The sequence below is a fragment of the Pinus tabuliformis genome, chromosome 8 (genome assembly GCF_031772625.1).
Source record: "Pinus tabuliformis cultivar Carrire ecotype Pingquan chromosome 8, CPIR1, whole genome shotgun sequence".
Taxonomy (NCBI): domain Eukaryota; kingdom Viridiplantae; phylum Streptophyta; class Pinopsida; order Pinales; family Pinaceae; genus Pinus; species Pinus tabuliformis.
Window position 1 is genome coordinate 498,073,456 of NC_142294.1, and position 13,422 is coordinate 498,086,877.

The 13,422-nt window shown below is 32.5% G+C and overlaps 1 protein-coding gene across 1 annotated transcript; it reads left to right on the plus strand.

The window, feature by feature from the left end:
* Nucleotides 1-6,680: 6,680 nt before the first annotated feature.
* On the plus strand, nucleotides 6,681-10,405 carry LOC149236265 (disease resistance protein L6-like). The gene is made up of 4 exons (XM_089372361.1): nucleotides 6,681-7,362; nucleotides 7,467-8,562; nucleotides 8,699-9,094; nucleotides 9,181-10,405. The coding sequence occupies exons 1-4, from the start codon at nucleotides 6,797-6,799 to the stop codon at nucleotides 10,345-10,347; spliced, it is 3,225 nt and encodes a 1,074-aa protein (XP_089228487.1). The 5' UTR covers nucleotides 6,681-6,796; the 3' UTR covers nucleotides 10,348-10,405.
* The last annotated feature ends 3,017 nt before the right edge of the window (nucleotides 10,406-13,422 follow it).

Here is a 13,422-nt window from a genome sequence, read left to right on the forward strand (position 1 = left end):
ATTTTTCACTTGCTTAAATATAATGGGTGGCATATAGTGCCCCGTGCATTAATGGATGGATAGCTCCAAAAATATTGATAGCTATTAGACTATATGATAAGGATTGGATTGTTCAATATTTACACAATATTTATTGGTCTCCTATATTAAAAATTTGAAGATGATACATGCATTAGCACCAACCTCTCAGAGTTGTTGATGTCCCTTTCGTCAAAATTTAAGGCACCTAGAGATTTAGAGCCCCAAATGCCGCACTTTAGATTCAATTATATTTTTTGATTATGTTGGAAACGAGAAAATTACCTTGGATTGGGATGTAAAAATTGAGAAACTAGAAAATCACCCTCGGATTGAAATCTAAGCATTGACAAAGGAAGAGATGCCATTCCCATTAGAAAATGTAGGAAGTGAATCCCTTTAGTTGCATTGGCAGAGGATTAAAAAGAGACAGTAGAATTGTGGAAATCGCAATGTATCGTCTATATATTAAAATCTAATAAAACATTACTGTTGATCTTTGATTTCTAATAAATATTTATTTATATATAAAAAAATTTGATATAAGAAGGAAAGAACACATAAACATATATTTAAAATCTGAAATTGAGTTGTGTTGTATTCATTTTAATGTAATGTAAGAAATGTCTATTAAATGTGAGATAAATTAGATTCATTTTAATTTTACATTAAATTAAAAGATATATTTCATATGAAATTTCTTCATGTACATAAACTTTGGTATCATGTAATTCAATTTTGACATGTATCTTAAAAAATAATAGATAAATATTAAATAAATTAATTTATGTAATTTGACATTGACATACAAGCTAAATATGATAAACACAAATATTAAATGAATTTGTTTATTTAATTCAACATCAACATGCCACTTAGAATATAATAAACAAAAGAGTGAAATAAATTTGTTTTTCAATTTATTTTTATAATGTAATTTCATTATATAAACAATAAGTGAATGATATTAAGTTAATATAAGTAATGCTAATTTTAAATTTATAAATATTTGTTAATGATTACTCCATAATTAATATTAAATTTTTTATTATTTTGTTTGGGTTGACTTATATTTTGTTTGTATTCCTTATTTTTTATATAATACTTTATTCCGTATTTATTTATGTTTGTTTTGGTTGAATTATATTTTATTTGTATTTCTTATTTTTTATTTTTTATATAATATTTTGTTTTTAGTATTTGTGTTTTTATGATGTAACATGTTTAAATTTTTTTATCTGTGTGACACATAATATGGAGTCTATAGTCTGTCCACATCTCTTTAAAAGGGGTCAAAATTAGAGGTGTGAACTTTATATCACTCAATTTTCACAGATTTCACATTACTTTAATCACCAATTGAGTTGCCCTTTGAGACACCTTAGAATCATCTCTAATAAGAAGACAATTTTAAATTTAATTATTGAGAAGAGTATTAAGGAAATTTGAAATTAAGACATGACTAAATTAAATAAAATAAAAAATGAGAGACTCTTTGTCAGAATAGGGAATGGTTAAGTAACAACTAAAAACTAAAAATCAATAGTGGAAAAAATATCGTGTAGCTAATAATTTATTAGAATCAAAAACATTTAATAAAATATGAGAACAAAATCAACAAGTAGGTATGAGAAATTGACATATGCACATGAAAATAAATTGATATTATGATTAGAAATAAACACATAAACAAGAGACATCATGAATAAGTAGCCCAAAATATTGCATTGCAAGATTCATGCTATTGTCACTAGAAACATATAAGTAATGATGAGAATGATACATAAAATAATCATTGTATACACTTTAGTCATTGTATGTTCATTTGAAATTTTATTATCAATAGCTGAAAGCTAACATTCCTCAACCTTAAAGACATTCAGATGCTCTATCACTGAGTCTTCATCCTTCATGCTTAGGTTATACAACTTCTTTTGTAGGAACAAATTTTTCATTCAGGACTAAGACTTATGCAAATTTCTTTGCTTGTGTCATAATGTCTTCCATGTAGATTCTTTGAAACATTTAGCAATACTAAATTTGAGAGCCAAATCATATTATGCTCCTTGCCTTTTGATCCAACTTAGTCTAGTCTTTTGTACGCATTCTCGTTGGTTTAATTCGCAAATCCATATTTATCCATTGGCTTTCTTCCACTAATGTATCTTTAAGTTTGAGCTTCCATACATAAAAAATTTACTCATTGAATTGCTTGATCTCTAACTTTGAAACACTAACCATTTCCTTTCACCATAAGAATAAATTTCATAGATCTTCCATTATAACAAGGCCGACCAATTTCTATATTTGGGACTAGAATTTCAACATCATCATCCATATGAGTAATCATGGACATTGTCAATGCACACAGTTGATAAATAAATGTGTACAAGACAAAATTAAATTTCCTTAATACAAACATTAGTAGTTTGTTGCGGAATAAATTTGTGTGCATGGATGAATTTTGTTTTTAAATAAGTTTGTGTTTGTTGCAAATTCCTCTAGATTATTTGGATAATCAAGCTAGCTACCATCTTGGTAAACAAAACCAACCAATAGATGTTTATGATTCTTTCCTCTTAGTCTCAAACCTATACTAAAATTGTGATCATTATTTTGAGAATCTATTTACTGGTCGTAAATTCATTGGACGTAATTAATTACATTATAGAATATGTTGAGGATGGCAGTGAAATCAACAATTTAGCTATGGGAAATTTTCATTTTTCATATTTCATTGATTTCATTACATTTTCTAGCATTAAATTAGCATGATAGCTTCTAGGTTGGTTCCATTGAATAGATTAAGGTGGGCATAATCATCCCATTACATTATGGGTCTACCTCCTCAATGCATTTAGTGCCTATGTTATCATAAAAAATTTGAACATCTCATGTCATATATATGGTTATTTTTCAACCATTCATCCATATTTTGTACAAAATAAACCTTAGGAATGGTTCTCAAACACAATAGCTTCTCTCCTGCACTCCCCATAAAACATTATTTCATTTTCAATGGTTATATTAAAAACCATATTTCATTCGAGTTTGTTTATATTCTATTTCATTGGCACATTAATATCTATCTATGTTCATTTATGTGCAAGGACATCTAGATTAATATAATCAATACTTACTAGATAATAAATTGTAGGTCGTGCCAACCAAACCTATTGGGAAGAAAGTTTCTCTGTTACTCATTATTCATCATGTAAATTGTCCTCATAATTTTTGTAATCATGGGAATTATCATCTTCATTGGGAACCTCCCCAGGAAAATGTTAAAGGTTAAAGGTTAAGACCCTCTAATAGTTCTTTATACATTTCCATTACTTCCACGATTTCATTAATAATTATTTGTATACATGCTTTAAAATAATCAATTTCATGGCTCAGTGTTTCTATGTTTGGATTGAAAAATATATTTCTATCTTAAAAGCTCTAATACCAATTTGAATGCAAATCTGAGTAAACAATTATCATTAATATATATGTTTTTATCTCTTACACATGTTTGGAGATGCTATGATAACATATATACATATTCAAAATGGTGATAATTCATGTCATTGGAAAGGAAGTGACATATCATTTCTAGGTATTAATTATAATGATCTTCTAAATAGTATTACTACATCATATTTATCTAAATTACATTATGAGAATATTTGTAATATACATTTAGGTATATTAAAACCGCCATTTGATAAGGGATAGACACTACAAATATTTGTGTTGTTTATTTGAGAAAATTCATCTCATATAGGTTTGCATGCATTTGTTAGCCAATTCACTTTAGCCATGAGTTTGACAATGATAAGTTGTGCTCTTTTTCAACTATGCTCTCTATAGACTAGACAACTCCTGTGAAATTTACTAGTGAGTGTGGGATCACAATCCAAGATAATAGAAGTGGGCATGTGATGTAACATAAAACTTTGATCCATACAAACATGAAAAGTTATGGAAGGCATAATAACTATGGTAGGGCACAAAAGTGAGCATAGTTAGAAAGGTGGTAAATTACCACTAAAATGAGTAGTTTGTTTTGATATTCAAGAGCAAACCATAATAAAATCTAGGCAAATGCCAATATAGGTTTCCTATTCTACCATTTTATTGTTAGATTTAATAACTTATGAAGCCAAAGATATATTGAAAATGAGAAAATCGCTAATACCTATTGTTGTACCGACATTCCTTATAATCAAATTATGTCATTTATCTTATGTTTTCAAACCTAAAAAATCTTGAATTCACCACTTTTAAAATTCACAAACCAATTTTAATTACGCATGAAAATATAAAAATATGCTATAAATATATGTGTGTTCTATATATTAAAATCTAATAAAAAAATTGTTGTCGATCTTTAATTTCTAATAAATATTTATTTTATATATATAATTTTGATATAAGAATGAAAGAAAGACATAAACATATATTTAGAATATGGAATTGAGTTCTGTTGAATCTCTTGTAATGTAATGTAAGAGATGACTATTAAATGTGAGTAAATTAGATTCATTTTAATTTTACATTAGATTAAAAAATATATTTCATATGAAATGTAGTGGTGTTGTGTTGTATGTACATAAACTTTAGTATCATATAATTCAATTTTGACATGTATTTTAAAATATAATAAAAAATATTAAATAAATTTATTTACTTAATTTAATATTAACATACATACTAAATATAATAAACAGAAATATTAAATAAATTTGTTTATTTAATTCAATATTAATCTGTTTTTTAAAATAAAATAAACAAATGTGATATAAATTTGTTTTTCAATTTTATTTTTATAATATAATTTCATTATATAAAACAATATCAAAGAAATTTTAAATTAAGACATGATTAAATTAAATATAAAAAAATGAGAGATTCTTTGTGGGAATAGGGAATCGTTAAATAAAACATTAAAAGAAAATAAAAAACAAGAGTAGACAAAAAAATATAGTGTAATTATTAAATAAAAAATATTTAAATATAAGAACAAAATCAACACGTAAGGATGAGCAATTAACATATGCACACGAAAATAAAATATTATGATCAAAAATAAACCAGAGACGTCACGAATAAGTAGCCCAAAATTTTGCATAGCAAGATTAGTGCTAGAAACATATAAGTAACGACGGGAATTCTGCATCGCAAGGTTCATGCGATTGGCACTAGAAACATACAGAAAATGTATTTTAAATTTTTATGGCTACTTTGACCAGACTGTGTGATGGGCACCCTTACCTACCCAGTAATTTTTATGGATGCTTTGACTAGACTCTGTGATGTTTTATGGATGCTTTGACCAGGCTGTGTGATGGGCACCCCTGCCTACCAAGTAATTTTTATGGCTGCTTTGACCAAACTGTGTGATAGGCACCCTACCAAGTAAACAGCATATGCATGCTCACGGGAATTCATACATAAAATAATATTTCATGGATTTTTAATAAAATTTTAGAGGTAACCACTTCTTTCCACTTATAAGAGTATATTTTTATAATATGGTTATATTTTTTAGCTATAAAATAATGTGTTATATTATTTATTGAATAATAATTTATTGATTTACATTTATTTATGAAAATTTAAATAATTGAAAATATATTATAAAGTAATTTATGAATTTTAATTTTCCTATATAAAAAATGATATTTATAAATTAATTATAATTTAAGTGGTTGAAAATTAATATAATAATGTTTATTGTAATTAATTTTATTTTAATCTAAAAAAATAATCACAATAATGTATATGATATTTAATAAGTAATAATTTATATTTTAATTACTGATTTTATTGAAGAATTTGACAACCGTTATATACATTTGAGCTCAGAAAATCTTCCCAAATCTTCTATTAAACTTTAGACCTATAAAAATAATTGTTAATACAAATAATTTATTAAATAAATATTAATTTATTATTATTAATTTTTTAATATACTTGTTAAATACAACCTACCTCACATATGCTTATCAAAATCAAAAAATCTTCCCAAATCTTCTATTAACATCTAGACCTATACGAATAATTGCTAGCACATATATTTATTATTGTTAACCTATACACCTATACGAATAATTGCTAGCACATATATTTATTATTGTTAGGTACAAATAATTCATAAAGTAAATGTTAGTTTATTATTGTTAACCTTTACACCTATACGAATAATTGCTAGCACATATATTTATTATTGTTAGGTACAAATAATTCATAAAGTAAATGTTAGTTTATTATTGTTAGTTTTTTAATATACTAAATACGATCGGCAGTGGCAAATGCTTATCAAAATCCATGCCTGCGGACTCGCGGAGAGTCTCCTTCCTTCACGTGTTGGTGGACCACAAAGTAAAGCGGTAATTCTTCACGTGTTGGTGGGCCATTAAAGAAAAATCCATTGATGCGTGTAGGAAAGTATTCCATGCAGTGTAGACTACAAAGTAAAATCAGTGATGATATTTGAGAAACTGGTACATCTTCACGTGTCGGTGGGCCATTAAAATAAAGTCATTGATGTGATGTGATGCGTGGTGGGAAGTATTCCATGCAATGTGGACCACAAAGTAAAAGCAGTTGATGGCATTTGGAATCACGCGTCTTTGGAATCCAAAGCACCCACATCACATCATTCCTCAACGCCTGGTTAAAGGCATATGCGTGCTCACACAGATTCATACATAAAACTTGTCTTTCGCTTCAAGTTTCATCTCCTTGTTATTCAGTTTATGAGTCCACACCTTTCCAAATTTCAGTATCAATGGCGAGCCTAACTATCTCCCCTCAGGCTTTTGCTGCTTCCTCCTCCATGGCCTCATCATCTTCTGCCTCCACTTCTTACTCTCCTCCTCCTTGGGATGTTTTTATTAATCACAGAGGCCCCGATGTTAAAACGACTTTGGCCAGCTATCTGTACCGATGTCTTATTGACAGAAGCTTGAGAGTCTTTTTGGACAAAGAGGAGTTGGAAGCGGGACAAAATATCCCTTCTCAAATACAACAGGCTATCCTTGGTGCTTCTCTCCACATTGCAATTTTTTCACCGACGTATGCTGAATCTACCTGGTGCTTGGACGAACTTGTCCTCATGGTAGAGTCTGTAAAATCGGGGAAAATCATTCTTCCAGTATTCTACAAGGTTGAACCTTCTGTGCTCCGTCATACGGTCAAAGACGGAGCGTACGCTCATGCCTTGCGAAAGCTTGAAGGGAAAACTGCACATGACCCTGAAACTGGTGAAGAGAAGCCACGCTACAACTCAGACAGTTTTCGGAAATGGAGAGATGCACTTTCTTTTGTTGCTGATATAAGCGGTTTTGTGATTCTGTAAGTTGTATCTCCTACTGTCCTTTAAAATCCGTGTTAGTTCTCATTTGTTAGATTGATATACGCTGTATTTTATTTTCATTTGCTTCATTTACGCTATTCAGGGACAACGACGACAAACGTGAGCAACTGGATAAGGTAGTGGAAAGCGTTCTAAAAAGTGTTCCAAAGCCACCGTTGGATGTGGCAAAATACCCAACTGGATTGAACCAGAAATTGGAAGAATTTGAAACCATGGTCCTACAGAAGCAGGAGACTGAGCGCTTGGAGGCCAAGGTTGTGGGCATTTGGGGTGTGGGTGGAGTTGGTAAAACCACTCTGGCCAAGGAATTCTTCAATCTTAGGAGATCACATTATAGTAAATCTTCTTTTCTATTTAATGTAAGAGAAACCATAGAGAGAAAATCTGTAAATTATTTGCAGAGTAAGCTTTTAGAAGACTTAGCAGGCATGAAACGAGAAATTGAGAGTGGTGATGAAGGAGTAGGGATACTTCGAAAATATCTCTCATCCTGTCACGCTCTGATAGTTGTAGATGATGTAGATGATGCCTCTCAAATCCACGCGCTTTTGTCATTTAGGGCTTTCCTTGACCCTGATAGCTTGATTTTGGCTACCACCAGGGACAAACATGTCCTCATAAGCTCAGGAGTGTTAGAGTCCTCAATTTATAGTCTGAAGGGGTTAAGTCAATCACACTCCAAAAAGCTCTTCTGTTGTTATGCCTTGAATCGGCGATTTCCATCACAAGAATTTGCAGATCTCACAGATCGATTTGTGAAAGCTTGCCATGGGTTGCCGTTGTCGCTGAAAGTATTCGGGGCACTTGTTTGTGGGCGAAGTGAATCTTTCTGGAAAGCCACACTGGATCAACTTGACAAGATACTGCCTAACACTGAGATACAGGAAAGCCTGAAAATAAGTTACGACTCGCTCAGTTTAGATGAGCAGCAAATATTTTTAGATATTGCTTCATTTTTCATAGGAGAAAAAAGAGATGTTGCTATAAGAATATGGGGTTTGCCAGGGTTCCAAAATCTACAGGATAAGTGTTTGTTGGATGTAGACTCAGAAAATAATATAAGAATGCATGATCACATTCGTGACCTGGCAAGAAATATTGCGCAGGGATTAGGGACCCGTCGTCTTTGCCAGCAATCCACAGAAGACATTGATGATTTGCTGCAGCAATCCTCAAATGTAAGTACTTCAATCATTGAAACCTTTGTATTCAGGTTAAATTTCAATATTTAATGTTCACAATAAATATGCTTATTTATTCGAAAGAAAGATTTAACCTGTCATTATGTATACTTCTCATTTCATATGCGAGCAGATAATGACCCAAGTTCGCGGGATTACCATGCTTAGTTGTCATTCTTCTGAATGGTGGTGGCGGATGTCATTAATGTCAATCCCATGGCGTTGGCGTCCAAGATGGCCGCCCATTCCAGAAATGTCAATCCCACGGAGCTGGCTGTATAAGGTGTTTGGGGGAAAACATCTCTTCAATGATTCTCCTTCTTGTGGCATTTCGGATTTGGAATTTGTTGGAACTGAAGATCGTTATTTGAAACGCATATTGAAGAAAGCGCGGTCACCAAATCTCAGATGGCTCCGCTGGTATAAGTGTCCATACCCTTGCCTGCCTTCTTGGATACCGATGGAGAACCTAAGAGTTTTAGAAGTGGCCGGGGACAACTTGGAAACACTGTGGCAGAAGGAATCTGGGGTATGCGTATTTTTCTTTTGTAATTTCATTTCATTTTGTACGCCAAAATCCATGTACCTCTTCCTGATAGATGCCAAACATTGCAGCCTCCTCTTCAGTTGCGAGAGCTACGTATCTGGGCTGGCTACTCATTTTCAAAGTTTCCCAAGTCCATAGGACAATTGAAGCGCCTTGAAAAGATTACCGTATCAGCGCATCCAGACATGGTCAAAAGTTTGCCAGAAGAATTTTGTGAACTGCCCTGCTTGAAATACTTAGACTTACAGAACTGCAAGGAAATAACATCGCTGCCTGATTCTTTTGGAAGGCTAACACGCCTCCAGCACATTAATTTAGCTGGTGCTACCAGCTTGAGGACGCTTCCAGAATCTTTTGGGAATTTAAATCAACTCAAAAGTCTAGATTTGAAAAGCTGCAGTTCATTGGCCTTCTCCGGCACCACGCTTGGAAATATTACGACCTTGGAATACTTAGATATCTCATTTTGTAATGTGACAGAATGGCCCACCCAGGTTGAGCATCAACTGTCCTTGAAAAAATTAAACGTGGGCGGAGGGGGCGTGTGGGGCGGAGAGAGGTTAGAAGAACTGCCCAGCAGGATTGGGAACCTATGCAATTTAGAAGGCTTGCACATTGAGGCGTGTGGGATAAAACACTTACCACGGGAACTTATGAAGATGAACAATCTTCGATATTTAGTGGTGCGGACTTGTCCGTTGCTGGAACTACCATTTCCATTTAAAAGGATTGAAGAAGAAAGAGAGTTGAATAAGTTGGAGTCCTTCCATGACGATGACAAATGCTTGTTTGCGCTCAAGCAGATATCTCTGTATTATACGGAAATATCGGAGGTATTCTTTTCTGGCTGTGTTTGCCCAAACCTTCAGACCCTGTTCTTGATGGGGTGTGAGGAATTGACACAAATAGGAGGGCTTTGTGGTCTTTCAAAACTTAAACTTCTGGAGATCAGTGACTGTTACAGACTAGAGGAGCTGCCAAATCTTGAGATGTTGATATCTTTGGAAACATTAGATGTTTCTGGATGCATAATGCTGCGGAGCATTCCAGGGTTGGGGCAGCTGAAGAAGCTGAGGCGCCTAGATGTTTCTTACTGCCATGAGCTGCTAGAGTTGTCCGGCGCCAAACATTTAATGTTGCTAAAGGTACTTAAGGCTTGGCGCTGTCCGAAACTAAGGTGGGGTGAGGGTGAGCTGGAACAACTGCGCCAACGATGTAAGGTTTATTGGATGTAATGTTTATATAATTTCAATGACTTTTTGGTTGCAATATATGCCACCGAAAGATTCACTATTTCATGTTTACTTAACACATATAAAAGTAAGAATATGAAATGCAAAGAAGGTTTAGTTTAACCATATGACGTGATGACAATGAAGAGTTATTTTCCAAATAAAAGAATAATTTAAAATTTAAAAATTTAATTTTAAATATTTAAATTACTCATCATAATATTTTGCGAGGAGAGTATCGAATTATATATATAGATATAAATTATTATTTATTTTATATTAATATTAATTTCTAATTTCTAATAATATTTTATTAATAATTATAAAATAAAAATTTTAAATCATTAAAATATGTTTGACAAGTTTATAATAAATAATTTTAAACCAAGTTTATAATAAATAATTGTAAACCTTAATAAAAACTGAAAAATCCTTTAGATAATTATAAATGGTTTATTAAAATAAAAATCATATAAATAAGAAATAATAAAGGTATTTATTTCTATCTAAATTATGAAAATAAATGGTTTATTAAAATAAAAATTATATAAATAAGAAACCATAAAAGTATTTATTTTTATTTAAATTATGAAAATAAATTTTAATTTGGAAAAATTTATTTTAAAATGTTTTATGAAATTTCTAAGTTTATTAATGCTTTAGACAATATTTAAATGTTTATAGAAGGTAAGAATTTGTTACTTTAAAAAAAAAATAGAACTACATTAAAAGTTTTGTATCTATGTGTTCATATCTACGTGTTATTTTTATTTAGATTATTTTTTTGATCTAAATCATTGAATGTTATAACTAAGTGTGTGCAGATTAAGATCGAAGCGTATTTAACCTCTCGCTTAGATCAAATTTGGAGTGTTTACATGCTAGTCTTGTTCTTTAGTCTACCACAACCAAATGTATAATTTTTTTGTCTAAGAACGCATGCCTTGTATGATTTATTGCAAATATAGGGCTAGGAATTATTGTTGTGAGGTGTCTTTGGTGACTGCAAGACTATGTTTCCTTTGGCATGCAATAATAAAGCAAGTGGCATGATACAGCTCGTTCAAGATCACCATTTATGGTTTGCAAAGATTCATTAACAATATAAGGTTTTGTTTCAAGGAGATATGTGCACTCTGAACTATTTATGATTGTTATGTAGTGTTAACACCCAGGTTGTTCCCTATGACTCCCAAGGGAATACGGCCAGGGTAACCACTAACCAGTCTTTGGATCACAGTTTCTAGCCAAACTGTAATCAGAGAGGGCTCTCTCTTTATGATTTGTCTCTGTTATGATGGAGTTTTAGGCTAGCTATTATGCTCAGGTTTTGGTTTATGTTTTGGTTGAATGATTTCTTTCAGGTCTTATGATGTAGTGTGTAGATAGTGAAATACCATTGGGCAATGGAGTCTGGAGTTGTGAAATGACTTGATATACAGGGCTGGTGTTGTTCAAACTGCAGGGCCTATTGTGTATTTAGACAAACAAAATTAGATTAGATGGTGATGTGTGTCAACTAATAGAAAGCAATTAAGAATTTTCTATTAAGTTAGTGAGGTGAAAGTGAGCACAATGCACAGGAGCATAACTTGAATTCCTGGGACAAAGGCTACTGCGAAAGGTGTATTCTGAAAGTGCAGCAATTAAGAATTACACTTATCTAGATTACAGCTGAAGAAAACATTCATAAACAACACAGATTGAACTCAGGGTACTCAGTGAATAAATCCTGAAAGTTATTCTTTTTCCTTGTTGCTTAGTATTGAAAATCAGATAACATATATGGATTTTAACAAAACAACTAATTAACAGAGAGAGTTACCGAGACTTATTGTATGGTGAAATACACAGGAATCTAGCAGTCATCTACAGACACCAGAACGCATTCAACACTTCAGAAATCTGAGAAATTGCATCACTTTCTTTATTAGACTTTAGAAAGGATTACAACATAAGAGTTTCTTTAGGAGAAATCAACAACAACCCTTGCAAGCTCATGCGAAGGGGACTTTATAGCAATGCTTATACAAAATATCTCAGGTATTGAGTCATCTGAGAGAGAAAATATCTTCATAAATGTGTACAGAAAGTAGGAAAAGAAGTTATTTCACTTTGAATGCAGCATACATGCTCTTTATGTTTGTTAGAGGGTAATTTTGACCTTTGGAGGTCATTGAGTCGGTTGAGCCGTTTTGCTTTAACGCTGAATGATGCGTCTTTATTTCTTGCTGCGCTGTATTTTCTCGGCCCTGCCACCTGTAGTCTTCTATTTCTGCTTTGTTGGCCGGTGCATCTGCTGAGTTGGCTCAACTTTAATCCATCATGCATGCTGATCTTGTTGAAGTGTGTTCTGCATGACAACTGATACTCTTTAAGAAACAAAATTGTTAAGTGACTCCCTGTTTACAAAATCTTCTGTATGGCATTTGTCCACCATTCTTGCGTAGGGAGTTGATGCCTGAGAATAGCATCCATTGTCTCCTCTGCCTCTGTGTATTTGAAGAAATTGGGAGCTACCCCAAACAGGTGATTGATCTCATTCATTATAAAAAACAGATTCTCAACTCTGTTGTAAAGAGACTGTCCTGTGGCTGGCCCTGTTTCCTCTGAGGTGCTGGGCTTATCATTGATCTGGCTGGTGGCAAATGTATTGACCCTTTTAGCATATTGGTCATGTGTGAATAATCTCCCTGCGCTGTTCAGTAAGCCAGGGAGTCCTCTGCTTTCCAACACTTGAAATTTTTCCAGAAACTTGTTCACCTCAGTCTGCATATCCTGGGTTCTTCTTTCCAATGTCTGCACATAGTTTCTCAGTGTGAGAACCCTTTTAACCATTTGGATAGTGTCAGTTCTGTTTGTAATTCCCATGGCAGTTAACTGGGAACTTGTTCTGTGGTTAAGTACATTGATCATTCTGGTGGCCACTTCAGGCATACTGCCCAATTGAGCTCTTGATCTGTGAATCTCCCTCTGTGCCTTTGGGATGAGCTCTAGTTGCTCATGGATAGTTTCAATGTATGGCCATTGCTCATTGATAGATTTTCCAATGTTAGCCCATAGCACTATTTTCAATTC

Excerpts from the sequence above, each read along its gene's own strand:
- LOC149236265 (XM_089372361.1), top strand. The coding sequence starts at position 6,797 with ATGGCGAGCCTAACTATCTCCCCTCAGGCTTTTGCTGCTTCCTCCTCC. Across the intron at positions 7,363-7,466 it reads ATAAGCGGTTTTGTGATTCT|GGACAACGACGACAAACGTG; the intron begins GTAAGTTGTATC and ends TACGCTATTCAG. Across the intron at positions 8,563-8,698 it reads TGCTGCAGCAATCCTCAAAT|ATAATGACCCAAGTTCGCGG; the intron begins GTAAGTACTTCA and ends ATATGCGAGCAG.